This window comes from Gallinula chloropus (assembly GCF_964237585.1).
Source record: "Gallinula chloropus genome assembly, chromosome: 3".
Taxonomy (NCBI): Eukaryota; Metazoa; Chordata; class Aves; order Gruiformes; family Rallidae; genus Gallinula; species Gallinula chloropus.
In genome coordinates this window covers 115,286,299-115,310,337 of record NC_140087.1, presented here as the reverse complement: position 1 = coordinate 115,310,337, position 24,039 = coordinate 115,286,299, and the positions used below count along the sequence as shown (strand labels likewise).

Below are 24,039 nucleotides of genomic sequence, written 5' to 3'. Positions count from 1 at the left end.
ATATTTTCCAGAATTCCTTTTCGATTCTGGGCAAGTTTTAGATTACTCTCTATACAGTTGCACCCTGCCCATCGTTAGTGACAGAGAAAAAGGAAAACACAAAGACAAAACTAAACCTGTGCTTGTTCATTTTCTGATAAATTCTCCTGTAGCCAAGCGTGTGTATTTATGGAGCAGCACAGAAAAGCTGGCATTTTGGGTCCACTGCTTATCTTTCTAAACTAAAAGTGTTTAGAAATACAGTAATTACCTCAATTCTTTATTTACTGCACCTCACAGCATCAAGTACCTGAGGCTGGCAGAAACTCTTTGATTTAAAATACCAGAATTCAAACAGGTCCTTCTCTCCACCTCTAGCCATCCCCACCTCTACCTGATGGCCACTTCTGCTTTGCTGAACAGGCTGCTGAAGAAAGCTGGAAACTCTGTTTTCAGTTGTAACGGCAGGAATTTCTGTTCCCCAAATCTTTTCCAGTATGAGTTCTTATTCCTTACAGTCTTCTCCAACACAGTAACATTTCAGTATATTGCAGGTGCCCTGTCAGGTCTACACCAGTCAAACTATGCTGAGCTTTGTGGGATAGAGAAAGGACATGGAATTTTACCTTGCAACCCAGATACCTATGGTGCATCACAGGCCATTGAATTCCATCTAAAATCCATTTATTGAGCTCAGAAATTTGGCTGTGATTAAAGCAATTCCGTAATTAGACAATTTATCCCTGAAGGTCACTCAGTTTTAACTGGAAGATGCATGTAGAGGATCTGCTGTTGGTTGCTTGTTTCAGTGTCAATCAAACTCTCAGCTGGGTCATGCATTTTAATTCATCCTTGTTAAACCCTCCTCAAAGAATTCTTTAGTTCTGATTTTTCTTTCCTCTGTAAAGACAGGCAATATAGCCAAGTCACCACCTAGTGTTCTTCTTTCGGCAACTTTCAGCTACTTACATATTTGACCTTGCAACCATTTCAAGCAATGTTTTTCCACACCTCTGGCAGCTCTTTAAGGCACAGGGGATGTTTCCACATCCTGTCAGGAGTATGGATTTCTGAAATCATACAGATCAGACCGCTCTGTAGTACCAAGTAGTGACAAAGCACCGGTCTTGCAGTATAATTAACTTTGAAGAGCCCTCAGAGACTTAGGTTATTCCCAGTGCAATCAATCAGGAGCAAAGAAGTTGAATTCGAGCAGTTCTGTACCACACCGATGTGCTTTCTTCACTTAAGTGTGACCTCCTGAGGGGAACGGTACAACCCCCACCCCAAACCACTAAACAAAACAGGCACATTTTGCATCTTTATTGCACATTCTGAAGAAGGATCCACGAAGATCTTGAAACTCGCAGGCCTCACGCTCGCATCGGCCGGCTCGCAGGAGCTCTCTGCCTTGCCACCCTCCAGCCCCAGGGGTGAAGGGCCCCCGTGGCAGGGTCAGGCCACGCACCCCTCAGGCGACGGGATCTTCCACAGGGGACCCGACGCTCCCGCCTGAGGCTGCTCCTCTCTCCTTCGGTCCCTTCTCGGGACTCACCGAGAGCCACGACGGATGGGGGGGGTGTGAATCGGACACACCACACGGTACGTGATGCCCCCGGGAGCGATGAGGGGACAGCCCCGCGCCACACTCCGCCTTCCCCCCCCCGCCGCCGTCCCCTGAGGCGCCCGCAGGAGAGCGTTCGCGCCACCGGCCCGTTGCATGCTGGGAGCTGTAGTCCCAGCTCCCGCCCCTCGGAGGCTCCGCCTGCTGAGCCATAGAGCATGACTGGGCGCGGTTAGAGTGTCGCTGCGGAGAGTTGAGACGGCGCGGCGCTGCTCGCCTCCCCCCGGCCGGGAGGTGTGGTACGGGTCTGGCTCGGGCCCGGGCGCGGAGGCGGAGCCGGGGCCGGGCTGGGGGCGGGAGGTGTCCGTCACAGCCCGGCGCCGCGCTCAGCTGCAGGGGCGCGGGGATTTCCCTAGCGGAGCCGGGCTGAGCAGGTGGGTGGGTGAGGCTGCGGGCCGCGGCGGGAAGGAGAAGGAACGGGCGGGCTGCGGGCCGCGGCGGGAAGGAGAAGGAACGGGCGGGCTGCGGGCGTAGGTGGGGAATATCGGTGCGGGCGGGCCCGCGCAGGGAGCGACGGTGCGGGCGGGTGGCGGCGTGGGGTAAGCGCCGCGGGCGGGCGGGTTTGGGCGCTCTCCGTCCCTGCCATGGTCCCCCTGTGCCCCGCCGCGGGGCCGGCTGCCAGAGAGTCCCCCGCAGCTTCTCCCGGCCACGCAGAGGGGCTGGGGACAAGCACCGCGCTTCACCGAGCATCCCGGCCTATCCGCATGGCTGTGGCAGGGGCACGACACCTGCCCCGGGGGAGCTCCGCCGGGCCGGGCCGGGCCGGGCAGGCTGCATGAGGCGAGGCCGGCGGGGGGCCGCGGGACCATCCTGGGGCGGCTGAGGCGGGGGCTCCCCAGGGTAAGGAGACAACTGGCGGCAGCTGGGCGGCGGCTGCATGCCTTGGCACCCCAGGCGCCCTGGCTGGGTGCTGCCGTGGGACGTGATGGGGTCTGGGCGTGAGGTGGCCTGAGCACAATGGCCGGTGGGTGTCCAACTGCTTTTGCTTTTCCAGGGGTGGTGTGAGATGGCCCTAACGCCCGAGGCAGCCATCCGGGTGGCCCAGGATATGTAGTATCTTAGCACAGCTCACGAAGCACGTTATCCTCTCCCTTCCATAAGTAAGTACGGCCATGTGTGCACGGTTCAGAGCTCCAAAGAACGAGCAGCTAATGCTTTGTTTTTCCTGCAAGTGGTGGCTGCTTAACGAGGTTGAGGTGGGTTATTACCGGAGTTTAGGGGAGAACCAGGTGGGTGGTGGAGTTGGGAAGTAACTCGAGTGCTCCCTTACTCTGAGCAGGATCCAGTGTACTTAAACTTATCCCTGACAGACATTTATTTAACTGGCTCTTGCAGATTATAAAATTCAGAGTGTCTCCTCTCCTCTCTTTTACCTCTTCAAGGTAACCTGCTTCAATGCTATCATTCATAGTTGGAATTTTTCCTTAATAGCTGACCTAAATCTTCTTTGCTGAAACTAAGCTGATTATTATCTTCTGCTATCCACAGTAGATCTGGAGAAAGATGGATCAGTGTTCTCTTGTCAGCAGTCTGGTGTGTGTTTGCAAGTTTCCACTCACAATCTTCTCTGAACTGAGCGAGCCCACTTCTTGTGGTTTTTTTCTGGCTCTTGAACTCTATTGAGCATTTCCATCATCCTTGGACCATGAAACTCAGATTTAGGGACAGTACTCCAGTGGAAGTACTGTTAACACTGAGGAAGTGGAATAATTATCTCCCTTGTGCATGGTATCCCTCTGAGAAACGTTCTGGAGTGCCCTTATTTGTCAATGTTCTCAAATAACTACTCAATTTGTGATCCCTTGTAAGCCAGATCTTTTTTCACAGAATCACAGAACACTAGGAGTTGGAAGGGACCTTGAAAGATCATCTAGTCCGACACCCTGCCAGAGCAGGATCACCCAGACTAAATCACACAGGAACACATCCAGGCAGGTTTGAATGTCTCCAGAGAAGGAGACTCCACAACCTCTCCGGGCAGCCTGTCCCAGGGCTCTGTCACCCTCACTGTGAAAAAGTTCCTCTTTATATTAACATGGAACTTCCTCTGCTCCAGCTGCACCTGTTGCCCCTTTTCCTATCACTGCCATCCCTGAGAAGACCCTGGCCCCATCCTCCTGACTCTTGTCCTTTACATATTTATAAACTTGAATAAGGTCACCCCTCTGTCTCTTCTTCTCCAAGCTAAAGAGGCCCAGCTCTCTCAGCCTCTCCTCATAAGGACGGTGTTCCACTCCCTTAATTGTTGGGTTGGACTAAATGAGCTTTCGAGGTCCCTTCCAACCAGGAACATTCTGTGTTTCTGTGATTCTCTCGAGACACCAGTTAAAAACAGTGGAGTGAAGGTTTTCTGTTGGTTCATTTACCACCTATAAACCAATCGTTCCTACTTTGCAGGACACTATGAAAATAAGTACTCCTAAAGCAATATCCAAACGAGAGAAACAACCCCAGAATTACTGCAGATATTTTTAAAAAGCATTTAAAAACATGTGTATGTTCTGCTATGGTTTTTCAGGTGTGTGTAAATACAGTTCTGCAGGTGCTGCTTTCATCCCCTCTATCCAGCAAACAGCAGTGAGCTACAAGATGGTTTGTGAACTCTGATAAACTTTAGGAAAAGGAAAAAATAATACAAATCATTGCTTTAGAGGATGTTGAAGACACTGGGTCGTTCATATGCTATCACTGTACGGTTCATGCCTGAGGTAGATGGGTCTGTCTTCCTCCTATGTTCTGAATTCTTTTAAATTATTTTCTCATGCATTTCTTCAGAAGAACCTGCTTTGACCCTAACTGTCTTCTACATTGCATTTGCTTTTTTTCAAGAGCAGTATGGAATAACCATACAAATGCCTCTTCTCACCCACTTAATACAGGATCAGATTTATAGATAATGCATTAATGCTTGGTTATCCTTGTAGGGGATTACTTCATCTGGTCACAAATGGTCCAAGCTGAGAGTGAGAGGCGACACTTTGAAAATTTGTAATACTAAAGTCACTTGAAAATAACTCTGAGAAGCAGCAACCTGTCAGTTAGATTGAGAGGATGGCTCTTGTGATGGAAATGCAGCAGGCTAACCCTATGTAAGCAGCAAAGTTTCTCTTAAAATTGCATTTCACTGTGGAAACATCATAAAGAAGCGGTTCCAGGGTGGAGGATAAAGGATGTATGAGCATCATACGTACGTTGACCTCACTGAAGAGCCCAGCCTTGGCAGGGTCATAATCTAAATGACCCTACAGGTATAATCTACAATAATAATTTTTTCTTTCTTTTCATTCTGATTTGTTCAGATGTCTCACTTGAAAAAGTCATGGAGCTAGGAAAGGCGAAGCTTCTGAGAACTGGCCTTAATGCCTTGTACCAAGCAATTCACCCTGTGCACGGCATTGCCTGGACAGATGGGAAGCAGGTGATACTAACCTCCCTACACCTCCGGAACGGGGAACCAAAGTTTGGAGACTCTAGCGTTGTTGGTCAGTTTGAACATGTCCACGGACTCTACTGGGGCCCGTGTCCCCCTGACGCCCCGGCTCTGCTCGCTGTTCAACATAAAAAGCATATCACTGTTTGGCAGCTCTGCTTTAATGCCACAGAGAGAAATAAGCTCTTAGTTTCCCAGATATGTGACATCAGCGAGCCGTTTCCGGTGCTGCCCCAAGGCTGCGTGTGGCATCCAAAGAAGGAGATCCTGGCTGTGCTGACCACGCGGGATGCCTCCGTCTTGCACTCTGTTCACCTCAACAGCTCGAGAATTAAGGCAGATATTAAAGGCAGCGGTCTCATCCACTGTGCTTGTTGGACCAAGGAAGGCAATCGCTTGGTGGTGGGAGTAGGCAGCGCCCTTCATTCGTACATTTGGGATGATGCTCAGAAAACGCTGAGCGCTTGTTCTTTTTGCCCGATCTTTGATGTGGGAGGCTACATCTGCGCTGTGGAATCAACCCTCCATTTCCAAGTTGCTGTCACCACCGAACTGCCTCTAGACAAGATCTGCGGCCTAAACGCCGGCGTCGCGTTTGAGGTCCCGTCGAGCATTGAAACGGAGTCCTTCCCCTCTCAGTCCAGCTTATGCGGCGAGGAGGAGTATTCCATGGATGGGGGGAAAAAGTCACTGGATTCTGAGAAGCCCTTGTCTGTTGTTACCTCTCCTGTGGATCTCACTCACATACTTTCGAGCAAGCAGGGTGCTGACTCCAGTCCTCTTCTCCATCTGAGGCCCAAGGACTACCTAACAGGAAGCGGCCAGGATTCTTCACATCTCATCCTGGTGACCTTTGAAAGAAAGGTTACCTCTACCAAAAAAGTTAGCATCCCAGGCATTCTGGTTCCTGATATAATGGCTTTTGACCCCAAAACTCAAACTGTGTCAGTTGCCTCCAATACTTGTAACGTTATTTTAGTCTATTCACTGACTTCATCCAGCTTACCCAATATTCAACAAATTCAGCTAGAGAAGAATGAGAAGCCAAAGGGGTTGTGCTTCTTGACCAATAAATTGTTACTGATACTGGTTGGAAGACAAAAATTCACTGACCCTGCATTTCTTCCCTCTTCAAGATCAGACAAATACATGATCCGATTGATGATTAAGGAACTAATATTTGAAATGGGTCCTTCAACTCCTGCATCAGTTAATGGGAGCTCCAGTTTGAACCTTTCAAATATATCTCATGATCTCTCTACAGATGTTCACCCTCTCAGCTGTGGACTCTTGATACCAGATCGCAATGCTGTTCAGTCCCCTACCAGCAGAAAGAAACTCATTGAAGAAATTAAGGGTCTTGTCCATGAACAAAGCTTGTTGAACACAAGTGACATCAAAGATAAAAAGATTTCCATGATTTTTCCTCCAGCTGTTGAGTCTCTTGATGCTGAACCAGTGAATCGAACTGTGTCACTGTCTGCCTCATCGCTGGCGTTTCCTAACAAGCCAACATCTCCAAAAAGGCAGGCAGACACAGCTTCTAAACCACCAAATTCTTACAAGAATAACCTATTAAGTGAAAAGGAGGCAAGTTACTTTTTGAAAAATGTAGAAAAGCTGTCTGGTAACTTCACAGAATTACAGCATCGTATCTGTGAGTTAACTGAGCTGCTAAAATCTGGGAAGAGAAGCCTTCCAGTGTACCCATCTTCTCAGGAACCCGCTTTTATTAACATCACCTGCCAGGTAATTTTGATTTTGGAAGCCTTAATGATAAAATCTGCTTAGGAATGTGAGTTCTTTGTACCAATTTAAAATATGAACTTGTCACATTATATTCAGGAAGGATGACATCCTCTGAATGTTTGGTACATGCAAATTCGGTGCATATGAATATACCTGCATCCAGTAGGAATTTTATTTAGACTTCCTTAGGCTTTTACATGATCCTGGCTTGGTTTTGTTGTTTTTCACCCCTTCCTGTAATTGTATCTCAGTCTCTTTTTATAGTTCTTTTAAAACTACATATTTGTCTCTGATGGGAGACAGAATGAGGGAAATACTTCAGATTATTTTTTAAATTAAAATCTTAAACCACTTTACCTTTAAACTAAAGTTATTGCTGCTTCAGATGGGTGCTGTAGTAATGCTTTGGTTCTTGCACAGCTATGCATACCCATGGTAAAACTTGAGCATTTCTGTGGGGCAAAAAAAAAGGATTATATTTCCATCCTGTCACTAGGATTAGATTTCTATCCTGTTCCCATAGGTGGGATCCATGTTCCAAGTCCCACAGCTCTGCAGGCAGACCTTAAAGCTGTGTAACACATGGAGATGGGCAGCGCCCTGTCCCCTCCCTCGTCCATTAGCTCTGGCCTGGGCTGGCCTGTCTTCTGCTGCAAAGATGCTGGTGGGATTCCAGAGAGCCCACAGCAGTTCTGTTGCAGATTTAAAGACCTGCATGAAGTTCTAGGAGGGTAATGGGTTTTCCTAGGCAATTTCTGAAGCTTTCTGTTTAGGAATTTTGACAAGGGAAAATCTCTGTATACAGGAATTGGTACCAACCTCCTGTACTTCTGTGAGGACAACTGAAATAATGGACACTGAAGAAAAGGGGGGGGGGAAAGAAAAATGTTTGGCTTTGAAAGGGAAACAAAGTTGATTAGTATTGAGAGCACCCTCTGAGAAGGAGAGACCCATAGGGACACAAAAGGTAATTCCATTAACAAAGCTTAAAAATGGATTTAAAATCAAATTTCACACCTTCCTCTGCTGAAAGAAGGTACTTCCAAATCTCATGCTGGAAAGTGTGAGCTACCCAAATTATCAAGACATGGCACAAATCTACTGGGTCACTTCTAGAAGGCAGGTTAATAAACATTAGTCAAGAGTCAATGTAATGTAAACTACAGTTTTCCTTTCAGTAAGCTCTTATTTTTCAGCTTTATTGTTGCAAAACATCATTGTTCTCAACTTTTGTAGCATTGAACTCTTAGGCCCTAGACTGTATTCCCTTGCTATCTTCACTCTTTTCCATTGTAAACAACAAATAAATTTAACTAAAGTCTACTTTTTCTAGCTCTCTTAAATCTTAATTATACATGGGCTGTTAATCTGCAAAGTGAAAATTTGCCTCAGCAGGTCTGGTGCCTAGTGTATCAGAGGTGTGTGTTTAGAAGCCTCCTTTAATTTGAGGTAGCCCAAAGTCCTGTTAGGTCTATATTGGTTTAGCATAGGATGGGAATGGTTGGGCTTGGATGATCTTCAAAGGTCTCTTCCAACCTTGTGATTCTGTGATATTCAGCTCTGTCTTTACATATAGTCTATCTCAGTGTTTTAAGACCTGGCTTAACTCCACTGGAGGGGGTGCTTTGCAAATTAAAGTAAGGCTACAATTTACCTATGTGTTTTGATCACTGGTGATTTGTGTCAGGAAAAGCATTTGACTGTTGAATTACAAGTGACATTGGAAAGTCTGGCAGAAGATGCTGTGGTTTAACACCAGTCAGTGTGTTTTAAATTCAGAAATGGTTAATAGGCCAACAGGGAGCCTCTCTTCATGCTGAGCCCTAGCCATCTCTCTGCAGCCCAAGTTATTAGCTGTATAAGACTGAGGACACCCCAAATGTCCTGAATAAGCACTGCCTTTGAGAGAGCAGAGTTTATCAGTGAGGGGGGTAAGAGCCTTTGTGCCTCTCCCAGCTCCTCTCTACCATACACCTTCCTTGCAGATGGGTGTGTCTGTCCACACAACAGAAAATGAGTCAGAATTTACTTCATTGTGCTTTTGTCGTGCTCCAGGGATGTTACTGAGGCTTCCCAGGGAAGCTGCATGGTTGTGTGGAGTGTATCCTGAACGAAGACACAGCTTGTAGGTTTGGTCACAGCTGGTCTTTGGTAGATTTGTATATTGGTTTACTCTACCCTGGGGAGGGGTGTTCTTTGAAGATGCCTTTTAGTTTTTAAGGCTTGGGGTAGTGATGGTCAGAGGTGAGGCGGACAAGCCCTCCTGTTGCTCATGCCAGACATTCGTGGGCAGGATTTCTCACCTCTTCCTAAGCTGTGGATCAGGGAGGGGGAGGGACAGAGAACTTGCTGCTTTACAGACCCCCCGGGGGGGAAACATCTCTTGCAGGTGGTAGGATGAGATGCAGTTTGTGCTGTGAATGAAGCTCATGCTCTCTTCAGCAGCAGTGTACGGTTTCCTCATGTTGTTCTGACATGTGCTGAATTAACAGTTTCTTGCTGCTGTCGCTCACACATCATCTCTTTGAGAGCTGAGACTTTAAAGTATGAATCTTGCAAATGGGCCTGGATGGATGTAGTGTTTGGCTGTCTGTAACTGATACAGTTGAAGGCATCTCAGCGATCCTGCTTTGATTGATGCCACTTTGACGTCTCTGTTTACATCACAGTATCTAATGATTCTTCCTTGAATTTACAGAAGCAGCTTTCCAGAAGTGACTCAGATGAAAGACGAGCTGTTATTCTCTGTGATGGCAAACTCCGTCTAAATATAGTCCAGCAGATATTCAATCTCTCTCTTGTAGAAATGCAGCACGGTATGTTGTCATTATCCAGCAATACAAACACTTTAAACAGGTGGCATAGGCATAATCCCATCTTGGGGGGTGAAAAAAGGAATAAATATAAAAGTTTTCTCATTTGTTTTCTCACATAAGGATTCTTCTTATGTTATTAAGGCCTAGGGAGGTGATTGTGTCCCTGGACTCAGCATTGGTGAGGTTGCACCTTGAGTGCTGTGTCTAGTTCTGGGCTCCTCACTACAAGAAAGACATCGAGGTCCTCGAGTGAGTCCAGAGAAGGACAACCAGGCTGGTGAAGGGGCTGGAGGGCAAATCATGATAGGAGTGGCTGAGAGAGCTGGGGATGTTTAGCCTGGAGAAGAGGAGGCTGAGGTGAGACCTTGTCACCCACCTACAATAACCTGAAAGGAGGTTGTAGAGAGGTGGGTGTTGGTCTCTTCACCCAAGTGACAGGTGAGGATGAGGGAGAAGGGGTTCAAGCCAGGGCTGGTTCAGATTAGACATTAGGAAAAAATCCTTCACTGAAAGGGTTATGGGGCACTGGAACAGGCTGCCCAGGGAGGGGGTTGAGTCACCTTCCCTGGATGTGTTTAAAAGACGGGTAGATGAGGTGCTCAGGGATATAGTATAGTAGAGGATGGGTATGGTTGGACTTGATCTCAAAGGTCTTTTCCAATGTAGTGATCTGTGATTCTGTAACGTGGCATAACCAGAAACATGGGGAATACCTGGTGAGAAAAGTAGGCAGTATTGTAGATGCTGATCTCTTAGTTTTTCATACTGAAATTTTTATTTTGAGCTCTCAGATTTGAACGATTTCTTTTTCTGGCAAGAAGCATGTCCCCGTTTTCTCTGTTAGTTTTGACTTCTTGGTTTAGCTTAAAAATGCGACCTGACCAGGAAGGAGTAAACCTCATGCACATGACTAACCTTCCTAGATAAATTTCACAAGCAGACAGCATTCTAGTAGCTTTCTTTACTAATTTTACAAATATTACTAGCTAAATGGGCAAGTTAGGAATAGTATTTTCAAGTTCCTGAATTGTATTATTTTCAAGTTTGGTCCAAACGAGATATTAAGCCAAAAGATTAAAGGCTTGTGAGCTTTCAAGCTAAAATCTTCTTGTGACCTTACTTGTGATGTGAGGTTACATAATGTAACTGTACAAGCAGCTGGAAATATTTTGTTGCACTTCCCCCCCCCCCCCCCCCCCCCCCCCCCAGTTCTGTGTTATTTCTCCATTATCTGAGCAAATCCAGGTATGAAAACTTTCTGGTTTGTAGGAACTGCTCCAAGTCAGTGTTTTGGATTCAGTAAACTGTTCCAGATTGTAAAAATCAAGCTAATGATAACGTGATGGCAAATGGACCAGAGATGTTTATTGAAATTAAGTACATTGAAGTTACAGAATAAAGGCAGTTTCTAGACTTCTAAATATCAATTTGTAATTTAATAAATGTCTGCTTGGTCACAACTTAAGGCTTCTGAAGTAGCTTGTGAATACCTAATTAAAACCAAATCCGGATGCTTATAAATTCTGCTCAGAATTTCATTCCTCCTCCTCATTTACAGGCACGTCTTGTAGTGGCAAAATCAGTCAGAAATGGGGTTTGTGCAGCTGTTAACTGTCCTTTATTGTTGAGATTATACAGCCTGTATCTCCTCATACTTTCTCCCCCCTCCTAGAAAAAACTGTGCACATCCAGAAGTGTTTGACTTGTATAAACCAGGTTTCTTCTAAAATTACATTATCTATACCCAGTTACAGGAGAACTCACCCACAGATGTTTCATGTGTCCTCACAGGTTCATCTTGGATTGTCCTCACAGCAGACAGCGAGGGCTTCGTTCCGCTGGCGTTTACATCCGCGCAGGAGATAGTCGTGAGGGATGCCAGTACCAAAGGCTACGGCGCCCGCTCTTCCAAGACCTTGGACATCATCAGTTCTACAGAAGGCTGCAGACCTGCTTCTTCTGAAAGCCTGGATATCACCAGCTCTTTGGAAGTCCTCAGGGACTGCTCCTCCAAGGCTTTAGACAGCAGCAGTCCTTCAGAACAGCCCAGCAGTAAAATGTAGCATTTGTGGGTGGGTTTTGTAGCACCTGTCTTAGGACAGGAGACTTTTCTATTGCCCATGTAGGACTGCAGACTCTGCACGACAGGCTGTTGTGAGTCTCTGTTAGATTTCCATAAGTTTTTTGTTGTGTATCACTGTAAATTATTTATTTGATCCTTGGCAACGTTTTAACTTTTTTTATACCGAGCAGTGTTTTTTAAAATACACCTCTTGCAGTGCAGACCAGGGCTTTGGGTCAGGGGATGAAAACATGGGTTCCTACAAGCTCCCAAGGGAAAGTTTCCATCCTGGTCATTAATATGTTGGTGGTTTTAGATTATAGTAGAATTTGCATAATAAAGACATCCTTGCAAACACTGCGTTGTCCCCCATGTCCTCACTTCTGTCAAAACCTGAGCTGCCACACTCTTCTGTGAGAAAGGGCCTGCGAAGGTGTGTGTGTGTTGCTCTGGAGTTACTAAGGGTGTAAGGGCTGGCTTAGGTGTGTGGGGTTTGGGGCAAAGTGTGGTCAGGTGGAACTGCCACAGCATGGGGCACAGACAGATTAATAGATGCACCAAAAGTGGCTTGTGCAAGGGTGAAATGAGTTTATTCAGTGCATTGCATCAGCTTCTGGGAAGGTAGTGCTTCATCCTGTGCAGTGGTCGCTAGAGGGCAAACACCACAGCTCTGACCGTGTTCCCCCTTTCCCTCAGCTCTTAATCCTGAGCGTGACATTGTAAGAAGGACGTTGAGATGCTGGAGGGTGACCAGAGGTGAGCAACAAAGCTGGTGAAGAGTTTGGAGCACAAGTCTGATGAGGAGTGGCTGAGGGAACTGGGCTTGTTTAGCCTGGAGAAGAGGAGGCTGAGGGGAGACCTTATTGCTCTCTACAGCTACCTGGAAAGATGTTACAGTGAGGTGGGTGCTAGTCCCTTCTCCCAGGTAACAAGCAATAGGACTAGAGGAAATGGCCTCAAGTTGCACCAGGGGAGGTTTAGGTTGGGTATTAGGAAAAATTTCTTCATTGAAAGGGCTGTCATTCACTGGAACAGGCTCCCCAGTGAAGTGGCTCAGTCCTCCTCATCCCCAGGGATGTGGTGCTTAGGGACATGGTTTAGTGGTGGACTTGGTGGTGTTGGGTTAACAGTTGGACTTGATCCTAAATGTCTTTTCCAACCAAAACCATTTTATGGTTCTATTCTGTGAACAACCCTCTGGTCAGATGGGGTCAGCTGTCCCAACTGTGTCCTGTCCTAGTGCCTACTCACTGGGGGGTGGAAGTCATGATGTCATGCCAGTGCTGTTCAGCACCATCCCAGACATCAGTTTGTTATCAACACTTCTGGTGACCAACCCAAAGCATGTACCAGCTGCTATGGAGGACACATAACCACATCCCAGCCAGCCCCAGTACATTGTTATGGGCATAAAATTCCTTTACATTTGAATAAACATCTGCTAGTGAATATTTTAAAACATCTGTTACCTTTGAGCAGCCAGGTCTAGTGAGGGGTGTCGCTGCCCACAACAGAGGGTTGGAACTTGATGTTCTTTGAGGTCACTTCCAACCCAAAGCATTCTTTGATTCTATGAAACTGCTGCTTGAGTTATCAGCATCGCCCTCAATCCATCTGGGTTAACATTCAGACATGCTGAACTGGCAGAAGGGAAGTCCAATAACCTTAAGAACATCCAGTTTAAAGGTTGACAGCAAGAAGTGTTCCATGGGCTTTTAGGGGGCGGGGGGGGGGGGAGGGAAAATGCAAAGGTGGAATTAAGGAAATGGCCCAAGTTTATGCAGCATGGATTGGGGCACTGGAAAAAGACAGTAAGCCAAGATTACAGCCCATAAAATTATAGCATGATAACATTAAGCAGTTTATCAGGCTTTTACAGTGGCACTTACTATGTGAGAAGGAATCAAGTGATGAGATTATAGGATTGGAGCTGCTGTTTCAGGACTAATATCATCTCTTTCTTTTTATTGCTTATTTGGTAATTTAGCTGCTGTCAAAAAAATCATCTGTCCACAAAATACAGTATTAAGGATACAACATTAGCAAAAGCTCAGAGAGCTCTGAGTGCTGCAGTTAGAGGTTACCAGCTCTTGAGAAAAAAATGACTGCACCCCTGAGGAGAAGGACTTGGGTGTGTTGCTGGACAAGAAGCTCAACATGAGTTGGCAATGTGCTCTTGAAGCCCAGAAAGCCAACTGTGTCCTGGGCTGCATCAAAACCAGTGTGGCCAGCAGGTCTGGGAGGGGATTCCACCCCTCTGCTCTGCTCTGGTGAGACACCCCCGCCCTGCAGTACTGTGTCTGGCTCTGGGGTCCCCAGTAAAAGAAGGACATGGACCTGTTGGAGCGAGTCCAGAGGCAACTGGTCTAGTGGAGGGTGTCCCTGCCCATGGCAGGGGGTTAGAATGAGATGACCTTTGAGGTCCCTTCCAGACCAAACCAGTCTGTGGTTCTGTGATAATCAGAGGAGGAGCTCAATGGGTAAAATAACTCAGCAACTGTGGGCTTCATCCTGTACATAACAACTCTTCTCAGTAATGGTCCCTGTTGAATCAACAAGTTGCCCACAATCACCGTTAGTCTTACCAGGAAGTCACTGAGTTCAGAGCCGTGGCATTGGGTACGTGTTCAACTGGAGGCCAGGCACGGTCTGTGTTTCTTCCCAGCAGCCTGACAGTCCTTTTCCATGTCAGTTCCTGGTTTCAGCACCCCTCTAACCCATTGAAGAGGCTGAGGGCTGAAAGCTCTTGGCTCTGCAGGAAGCCTCTGCCACATGCGCTGCCCTGTTCACCCCACGAGGTTGCCTTGAATCACATGTGCCTCAAATGCTGCTTCTCCCATTTCATTGTGCAGCCAAACAGTGTGTAGAAATTCACTGCTTACTCTGGAATTACCTATTTGTATCATTTCCAGGCCGAAGAAAGACAGCCTCCCACTGGGACCGTGCCTAAGCTCAGCTTGCACCAGACAGATTTGTAGGACTTTTCCAGCTCCTCAGGTGAGCACCAGGAGCTGCCTGTGCACTGGGCATTGCCTGGGGGCAGCTGAAGCAGACACAGCAGGTGTAAGAAGTCAGCCACTAAAAGCTGTTAATAATTGGTATGCTGGTTTTTCAGGGGTGTTTTGTGCACATAGGCAAACACTGTGTTTGAAATGCAACCCTGGGAACCGCTGAATAATGAAATCCTTACATTAAGAGAGTTGCTTATTTGTCATCAAGAGCTCATTTCTAAACCTACAGGCTGGTGGGTGCCAAAGCTGAACGTTAAACAAAGGCCTAAATTGCTGAAGATCATAGAATCATAGAATGCATTAGGTTGGAAGGGACCTTTGTAGGTCATCTAGTCCAACCCCCCCGCAGTAAGCAGAGACAGACGTTGGACTTGATCCTTAGGGGTCCCTCCTGACTCAGGTTACTCTTATCATTCCATGATCCTGTACTCCTAACAGTAACAAGACTTTACTTCTCAATGTTGAAAACTTTGGAGAGGGATGTGCAGGCACTTGGAAGTCACTGTGGTCTAACGCAGGAGGCTGGGGGCAGGAAAAACTGAGGCTGTTGCTGAGAGAGCATGGGTGAATGAACTACTTCTTCCATTTCAATTCAACTGTTATGTGGATCAATAATGACCTTTCCTATAGGTTATGTGGGGTGCAATGCTGAAAGTGTGCCAAGTATTATCTGGGAATAAATGTGGTGAGAGAACTGCAGGCAGTTCATCAAAACATTTAGAAAAGATCACATTAAAAAAAAAACCCACCACCACACACACTCAAAACCTTGAAGACTTTGGACTTTGGACTGAAAGACCTTCCCTTCTGTGCTGTGACATGGAGAAGGCTGACTCCCCAGCCTGTTTTCTCACTGTGCCCTCTCCCAAGCTCCTCATTACTTCAGTTATACAGCCAGAATAATTAAGGTACATCTTTCTTAGCTTTTATAGCATTGCTTCGAATTTGGGGCTCCTCATCATAGAACCACAGAATCCTTAAGGTCACCCCCATGTCAACCAAACCCGAAGTGCCACATCTACATGTTTTTTGAATGGCTACTGGGATGGTGACTCCACCATCTCTCTGGGCAGCTTGTTCCAACATCTGAACACTCTTTCCATGAATAAATTTTTCCTAATATCCAGTAACCTCCCCTGACACAACTGCCCATTTCCTCTTGTCCTATTGCTTGTTACCTGGGAGAAGAGATGAACCTCCCACCTCACTACAACCTCCTTTCAGCTAGTTGTTGAGACTGGTAAGGTCTCTCCTCAGCCTCCTTTTTCCCTGACTTAACAACCCCAGTTCCCTCAACCAATCTTCATCAGACTTGTGTTCATCCAACATCTTCCCATCCAGCCATAGATGTCAATCCAAGAGCCCTCAGGAGAGAATGCAGGGTGTTTCCAGGGAGCTTGATGTCTTATGGCCCTTCTTTCACCCCTGTAAATCACTTTTTGGTAGTTCTGGAGTCTCACATTCTCTCTGCCTGGCCAGCTCAGCTGAGACTTGTCTGGGAGTCTGGAAGTTGCTATGGTTTTGTGTTCATCCCACTGCTGTCAGCAGGTACATCTATGCACCCAGGCTGCTGGCACTGGCAGAACTGCTGAATGAAGCTTCTGGATGTGGTAAATGTGCTCATGAGTTTGTTTTGGAATCACAAGGGAAATACTTCCTCCTGAGCTGATTTGGACACAAACTTCTCAGCCAGTGTAAACCAGGTTCCATCATCGTGATAACAAGCTGGTGGCCTGAGCTGGCCCTAGGCAGGTGAAAACTTCCTCTAGATTAAAACAGATCCAAGTCCATGATGGAGAAGAGTTGTCAGGACATGGAACGGGCTGCCCAAGGAGGGGGCTGAGTCCCCATCCCTGGATGTGCTTAAAAGATGGGTAGATGAGGTACTTAGGGAGATGGTTTAGCATAGGAGGGGAACAGTTGGACTCGATGATCTTAAAGGTCTTTTCCAGCCTTGTGGTTCTGTGATTCGCTGAAGTGGTCCTGAGCTCCCACCTTTTCTGCAGGGTGCCCCAGCTGCAGGACCATTCTCCCTCCCTTGTTCATTCAGCTCCATGTGGTGCCTTCAGAGCCTAACTTCTCAGGTGCAAGGCAGCAGAAAGGCTCCTCCCGTGCCTCAGGGATGGAGGGAGGGACAGGCTGCTGCCACTCCATCTCCCGAGTCAGCGGCTGGCATCTGGTTTGTGCGGCAGATTTAGCGCCTAATGGTGTGCGAGTGATCCGATTTCACACTGGAAGCCCACAGCATATACCCACTTGTGTCCACGGAACGCTCGGCGCTCTTGTAGGTACCTGGGCCGTGGTCTTGCAGGGAGCCAAAGTTAAAAATTAAAATAATAAAAGTTAAAAATTGGTGCCACAGAAGCAACTTGTGGTGTCAAAAGTCGCAGGCAAACAAAACTCCCTCCCTCACCTGCCAGCCCTGTGTGCCCAGGAGGCTGAGAAGGCCAACAGCATCCCGGCCTGTATTGCCAATAGTGGGGTAAGACAAGGGAAGTGTTCGTCCCCCTGTACTCAGCACTGGTGAGGCTCCACCTCAAGTGCTGTGTCCAGGTTTAAGACCTTTCTACAGAAGACATTGGAGTGCTGCAGCGTGTCTACAGAAGGGCAACGAAGCTGGTGAGGGGACTGGAGAATAAATGTTATGAGGGCAGCTGAGGGAACTGGGACTGTTTATTCTGGAGAAGAGGAGGCTGAGGGGTGACCTTATCGCTGCCTACAACTACCAGAAAGGAGGTTGTGAAGAGGCAGGAAGGACCTTTTCCTCTGAGTGACAGGTGACAGGACAAGAGGAAATGGCATCAAGTTACGCCAGGAGAGGTTTAGATTAGATATTAGGAAAAACTTCTTCCCAGAAAGGGTTGTTGAATCAGGCTGCCCAGGGAGGTGGTGGAAACCTCCATCCCTGTAGGGGTTTAAGAGACGGTTAGACGTGGTGCTGAGGGATGTGGCCAAGTGGTGGTTGGCAAGTTAGGGTGATGGTTGGACTTGATGATCTTAAGGGTCCCTTCCAAACAAGACAATTCCATGGTTCTATAATTCTATGACTCCAACTGACCTTTCCATCAATCAGTCTAGAAACTTTCTGAAGGGAAAGATTCTACTGCAACACTTTGAGGCTGTTTTTACATTACTGATACAAAATTCAAAAGAGGTATGAGACTGACCCCTACCCTGCTGCATGAGACTGAAGTAACTTGCCTTTTCTTCCTTATCTTCAAAGATCTGGACAACAAATGCCAGGTATGAAAGGACCCAAGTTTCCCTTAACTTAATTCCCCTCTCAAGATTGATTGAATTTTGCGTTTTCTATCTACAGCCCAGAAAGGCAAGTAGAAAAGGAGATGAACAAGCACTATTTGGCCAGAAACAATGAATCCAAAAATGCAGGGCTTGGCTTTAAACCATTGGCCACTTCAGCTACGTTACTTGGAATGCAGAAGGTGAATAGAAATGAGAGGATGCAGCAGGGATTGAATCTCGCAGTGCTTAAGGTGCAGGGACGACTTAAGGAATTAGTTTTCAGATCCACAGAGCCTTTCCTGGCACCCAGTGACCTGAACCCAAAGGTCCTGGCCTTCAGGAACTCCCTGGGGACAGATGTCCAAGGTGGTATTCAGCTATTAAAGTGGGGGACTCAGCACAAGCAATCTAATCCACCTAAGCCGTGGCAGGTCAGCAAGCTGAGCGGCAGACAGGGTACAGCAAGGCAGGAGAACGTGGTTAGCAGGAGATGCAGTGGAGGTGGCTGAAGGCAACCCCCTCCTTCAGTGCCTGCCAGGGCAGGGCAGCTCACCTACATGGTCAGCTGTGACCCGTGCTGGGGCTGAGCCCCAGCAGTAACATGTAACATGGCTGTATAACCATGCAAGGTTTCAGCTTATTTTGGGGCAGAAGCAGGGAGGGTGCAGCTGGAAGAGAAGTGACCAGCTCAGCCCCAACTACACCAGCAATCAGCCCAGGACAGAAGATTTGGGCTGCCCTCACTGTGCCTCCTCCAGGGCAAGGAATGGGCATGGTTTGCCCAGCAGGGACAGCCGTAACTCTGTTCTTCTCTGTGAATCCACTTGCTGGAACTGCTTCGTGCATGAGGGATGTGCTGTGCATTTGGCACCCAGCTGGTCTAACCCAATCTTGGGGTGAGAACCCCTGGGGCCTGCAGCTGGCTCTTGGTGCTGCCAGTCAGCACGAGGCAGGTGGTTTACGTTAGATTAGCATTTAATCTGAATGGCTGTCAAGGTAAGAATCTGCTGCTTCTGGTCACATGCATAAGGCACATACATCACTTCAATCCAACAAGGAGACACACAGGGTTCGTTCATTTTACAGCACCAACACTGAGCCCTACAAAAAAGGCAAATAAAAAATAATCTTACCCTGCAGTTACTCTTCCATTCTTTTTTTTTTACTTACAAAAATACATTCTTTTTCTGAACAAAAGCACAATTCTGATAATCAAACAAAATAATGAGATTTTCAAAATATAAAAATGCTCTGCTGCATTTCATCTATGGAAGCCTTCTGGTTTATTTTGCCAGTTCCCATTATTGCCACCATATGCAAAGTGAGGGCTGAGTACATCCCTGTTAGATAAATATCACAGTGTCTCTCTGGAGAAGAGGAAAACAGTTTACAAACAGCCACATTTACCTTGCAAGAGGCTGAATCCTGCTTGGGCCTTGTGCAATTTAGAGGCAACTGATCAAGAAAAAATATCTTAAGCCACATTCAAATTACTCCAGTCAACCACAACCAGCAGTGTCTGCAACCCTTTTATCACTGGGCTAAGCGTTCTGCTTATGTAAACTGACACAGATCCACTGCCCTGTAGCTACAGGAGCCGAAAACATAACCCATTAAAAAACATCAACATCCTTTTCTGGGGCTTCTGGTTGTTTTTAAAGAAGACTATTAGGAAATAGACAAATATTACAGAATAAATCAACCCCCTCCCCCCCAAACTGTTTTCTATGATGTTTTGGAGCTATGTGATATTACTACGTAACTTACATACTTCAAAGTGCATTATATCCACTATTTCAAATTCCATCAGACTCAAAATTGTAAACAGGCTTATGGGTTTTATTGTTGTAAACACATATGCCCCAGGCATATGAATCCTGATTTGTCCAAGAGCCGAAACCAAAAAACTCCAGCCTTAGATACTAATTCAATAGAAGCCTCAAACATACTTAACCCTTCCCCATGGCACACTCGAAATGCATCCCGAAAAGCGCACTCATGGTTAAGCGTTTTGCTGAGTTAGGGCAGTTCATGAGGCCTTTGACTCCAAACTTGGGGTGGAAATTCCTCTCTTGTGTCGTGTTAATTTCTTCAAGGTGAACAACGCTTCAACTCTTGGATTCATCACTCTCCCCTCCAAATTTAGATACATCTTCGGACTCCTGTCATTTTAGCATAAGCTTGGAGTCAGCCTATGGAGGTCTCTGCATCTCCACTGACTACAGAGGGAGCCCAGAAGGACCAGGTCTGAACTTGAGTGCTCCAGAAAATGCCTGAGGTTGAAATGTGCCTGTTACCTACAAAATGTGTTCAGCAGTGTGAATCTAGAGTAGAAAGGAGGTGTCAGTTTATGTGTCTAACGCATGACGACATCCCTGACTGAAAGAAAAATCACCATTTCAGTCAGGTGTGGTGTAAAACACTGTGTGCAAGCTGGGCTTAGCAGCCATGCTGTGGTGGTCTGTGAGGCAGAGCGCCTGCACCACATCAGAAACAGGTATCATGATTACTTAAATTTACAGAAATTCAAATGGCATAACTTAATTCCTGAAGGGGGAGGCTGATTCTAGGCATCCTGTGTGGAGATGATGTTTTTGAAAACGCTGTGTACTCATTGCCTGACAAAGATCAGCCTACAGGCACCAGAAGCAAAGAACTCCGGTAATGGGAAATGGAAGGTTCTGTTTCATATAAAATCTATGAAGTGAAATTGCATCAAAACTTCTTTCAGAAAAACCCTTTGTGAGAAAATCCTCCAGACTTGTCTGCATCAGTGATTTGCTTCATTTCAAACCAAAATCAATCCTAACTTTGTACCGTATACTTCAGGATTCTCAAGTGCTTTCCAAACACAATAGCGTGCAACTTAGAGGTAGAGATTATGTTCAAAATCCACTCCAGCCTCTAAGGGTGAAACATGTCACATGAGTTAAAGCTCAGGTTGTGCATCACATTTACACTTCTTCCCCTTGACCTACAAGTCCGTTGGACTCTCCTGTTGCAGTGGGATCACAGCTTTCTGTTCATCACTGAAAAACAAACACTCCCCAAGCCTTTGACAGCTTACATTTCTGAACACTTCTAGGAGCTTTGTTAGCACGGTGCATGGAGTCAGATATGTATTGATTTGGCACGGTGGTGTCCTCTCTTCATTTCATTAGTGACTGTCAGAATCACCCTTCATCCTTTCTGACAAAATACGAGCAGAGAAGTGACCCAGAAGCCTCTCACAGAATTTGTGTGTGAGCCATGAGACTGCATTTGGGAAGCCCTTGTACTCAGAGCTTTCAGACCGAGGTGGGCTCTTTGCGGTCATCCAGGTTCTCTGTGCTGTGATGGCTCCTTCTGTTGAAAGCAAAAGAAATGATATGTGAACAGACCTCTGGCTGTTATTGCTAACTAATCACAGAATCATAGGGGTTGGAAGAGACCTTGAGAGATCATCAGGTCCACCTCCCACCCAAAGCAGGTTCCTTAGGACATATCAAGAATCAAGCTTCAGTTTGGCAATCTCAATCTCAAAGTGATACCCACCAGCAAGGTGTGGTTGCTGTGGATAGTGACTTAAGTACCTAGAGAGAGCATCCACCCTCATTTTAGATTGTTTAGCCTGTCCCCTTGGGTCTGCTGCTGCCACTCGAGCTGGTGCTGAGAGGCCTGTGCCATACCTGCCAACCCCATGCAGGCATCTTGGATACCTTAGGGCACTGAAGTGGTCCCAGACACCCATGCTCAGGCTTTGGGTTTCATCCCTTAGCATGGAAATCAGTTCCCAACCCTAGAAACTTGGGATAACAGAAACAATCCATCAATCTGCTAGGCTAGGCTGTTGTTAGTCTGCCCTCAGTATATCAAGGCTTCATGTGACAGAGGCAGGTGATTTTTGGCAAGGCAAGATATTCTTTGGAGGGCGAAGAAATGGGAGGAAGGGAGAGCAATAGGCTCAGAACTGTCCTTTCTTTTTTCTCCCACAATCTTTCCTGCCCACACCTCTAAATCATTTGGATGGTTTTTATATGCCATAAACACCCAGGAATGCAATGAAGAATCCCATTTTCTTCTATATATAAGTAAATTTTCTCCAGAAATTTAATCTATGCAGAATATTCTTGGTTTCTGGCTCAAAGCACTGTACTGCAGTAGTGCTTTGTGCACCACCCCAGAGAAAAAGCAAAGCACAGCAGCCAGTATCTGATGAACAGTCCCCCAAGCAGGTAGTACTACGATACAAAAATGAGATACTGAAGCATGTGATAGTTGTGTTCAGTTCATAATTCAACTAACAGAGTGTTGGTTTGTTTTGCTGAGAGGAATAAAGAGGTGTATGTGGGTGGCTAATATTTCTCCCCAGTACAACTAAGAGCTGCTGTGATGGTGTTACTGCTGTTTGAGAGGTGACAAGCAATAGGCCAAGGGGAAATGGCACGATGCTGCACCAGGGCAGGTTCAGATCAGATGTTAGGAAAAAGTTCTTCACTGAAAGAGTTGTCAGGGCCTGGAACAGGCTGCCCGGGGAGGGGGTTGAGTCACTAACCCTGGATGTGTTTAAAAAAAGGGTAGATGAGGTACTTAGAGATATGGTTTAGCTTAGGATGGGAACAGTTGGACTCAATGATCTTAAAGGTCTTTTCCAGCCTTGTGATTCTGTGTTTGCTGCCAGTTCAAACCTACCTTAACTCCTCAAGTTTAAGCTTTGTCTCTTTCCGACTTTCTTCAGTGATTGGGTAGAACAGAAGTATAAATAAACCTGCAAGGATGAGGACAGCAGGAACTGCTCCAATGAGGATTTTCAGGGTGAGGATCACATCGCTGGATTGTCTGCATATCCCTGCCTTGTATCCAGTAAATCTAAACAAATGGGAATAACAGTGGTGTGTGTATATCCAAAGCTAAAAGGCAGCTGTTCACCCAAAGGCTCTGTTCCTGGGTCACTCCTTCCCCCAGAACTCTTAAGATTTTTCTCCCATTTTTTTCCCTATGCCTCACTTTTTCCTTCCCCTCATTACACACTTGAAGCCTGTTTTTTCAAATCTCAGAGTTGTGCTCGATTTCAGGTAACTGCATTAGCTCTGTATTTTCTCATTATCATTATGCAACATTTAACTATTAAGAGAAGCATGGAATCCTACATAAGGAAATTTATCTGTGTTTTCTGTTAACAGTCAGCAAAGTATTTAGGCTCTGCTTTAAAAGTATGCAAGTAATCCAACCAATTTCAACAGCAATAATTTAATTTAAACACACACTTAAGCACTCTTCTCAAGATAGACAAATTTACTCAAGTGCTTAGAATTAGGTACACACTTACAGTTCATTGATTCGGGGCCTCCTCGCAGTCCCACAATTGCTGGTATACTCAAATTCCCACTCCCAATTTGTGGAATGAATTTATTTTCCTCTGAACATTCACCTGTGAAAAGCTACAGCTCATCTGGCATCACTCTGTCTTCTGTGCTCTCCCACAAAGATCTGCCTTGGCAAACTGTTGGGAGCTAACCGGAATACAGCTGAAAAGGGCTAATTGGGGAACAGCGACTTGTTTGAGGGTGTTAGCAGTAAGTATCTAAAATTCCTGAGCCCAAAGCATTCAGCCAAGCCCTGCCTGTTATTCAGCAGTTTCAGCTCGAGGCCCTGAAGCAAAACAGTCTGGTTACCAAAACCTAACTTGGGGCCAAGGGCTAGGCAGGATTTCAGACGAGTTCCCTTCTAAGTGTTTACTGACTGTTTGTGTGCAGTACTGAAGCCCCACAGAGGCAGGCAAAGGCCCTTTCTGCACGGTCATGCCCAAAAGCACGGTAGGATATGGCTGGCCACTCTCTCAGTACAGACAAGGCAGAAGTGGAAGGAGATCATAAAGCATCTTGCAAGCTGATGGGCAGAGCTGTGAGACTGTTCATGACTCAGATTGGGGTCCAGTTCCCTAAAACCATGCAGGTACCAGTGATCCTTTCATGCTCAACAGGCACTGCACACCCCTGAAAGCACTCCAATCCATGTAGAGACTTACAAGCTCGTATCCATAGCTCGACTCTGATGCAACAGGGAATGCACAAAGCAGCTGTATCCCTTGTGGGGGACCTTAATCTGCCGAGCTTTAGTTCTTTAGTCCTTTATTCGTATAAGCC

The 24,039-nt window shown here is 46.4% G+C and overlaps 2 protein-coding genes across 2 annotated transcripts in view; one reads left to right on the top strand and one right to left on the bottom strand.

Moving 5' to 3' along the window:
- Positions 1 to 2,604: 2,604 nt before the first annotated feature.
- On the top strand, positions 2,605 to 11,931 carry LOC311189744 (WD repeat and coiled-coil-containing protein). The gene is made up of 4 exons (XM_084261468.1): positions 2,605 to 2,703; positions 4,903 to 6,782; positions 9,481 to 9,598; positions 11,390 to 11,931. The coding sequence occupies exons 2-4, from the start codon at positions 4,923 to 4,925 to the stop codon at positions 11,659 to 11,661; spliced, it is 2,250 nt and encodes a 749-aa protein (XP_084117594.1). The 5' UTR covers positions 2,605 to 2,703; positions 4,903 to 4,922; the 3' UTR covers positions 11,662 to 11,931.
- Positions 11,932 to 21,139: 9,208 nt separating this feature from the next.
- Positions 21,140 to 24,039, bottom strand: part of MFSD2B (MFSD2 lysolipid transporter B, sphingolipid) — a gene marked incomplete at its 5' end in the record, with an annotated part of 34,146 nt that continues 31,246 nt past the window's right edge. Inside the window, 2 exons of the mRNA XM_084261867.1 lie at positions 21,140 to 21,259; positions 22,586 to 22,762. Coding sequence (XP_084117993.1) covers positions 21,202 to 21,259; positions 22,586 to 22,762 — 235 coding nt within the window. The 3' untranslated portion in view covers positions 21,140 to 21,201. The remainder of the gene's footprint in view (positions 21,260 to 22,585; positions 22,763 to 24,039) is intronic.

Bases quoted from the DNA above. Each gene is read 5' to 3' on its own strand.
- LOC311189744 (XM_084261468.1), top strand. From the start codon at position 4,923: ATGGAGCTAGGAAAGGCGAAGCTTCTGAGAACTGGCCTTAATGCCTTG. The intron at 6,783-9,480 runs GTAATTTTGATT...TTGAATTTACAG, and splicing joins TTATTAACATCACCTGCCAG to AAGCAGCTTTCCAGAAGTGA. The intron at 9,599-11,389 runs GTATGTTGTCAT...GTGTCCTCACAG, and splicing joins TCTTGTAGAAATGCAGCACG to GTTCATCTTGGATTGTCCTC.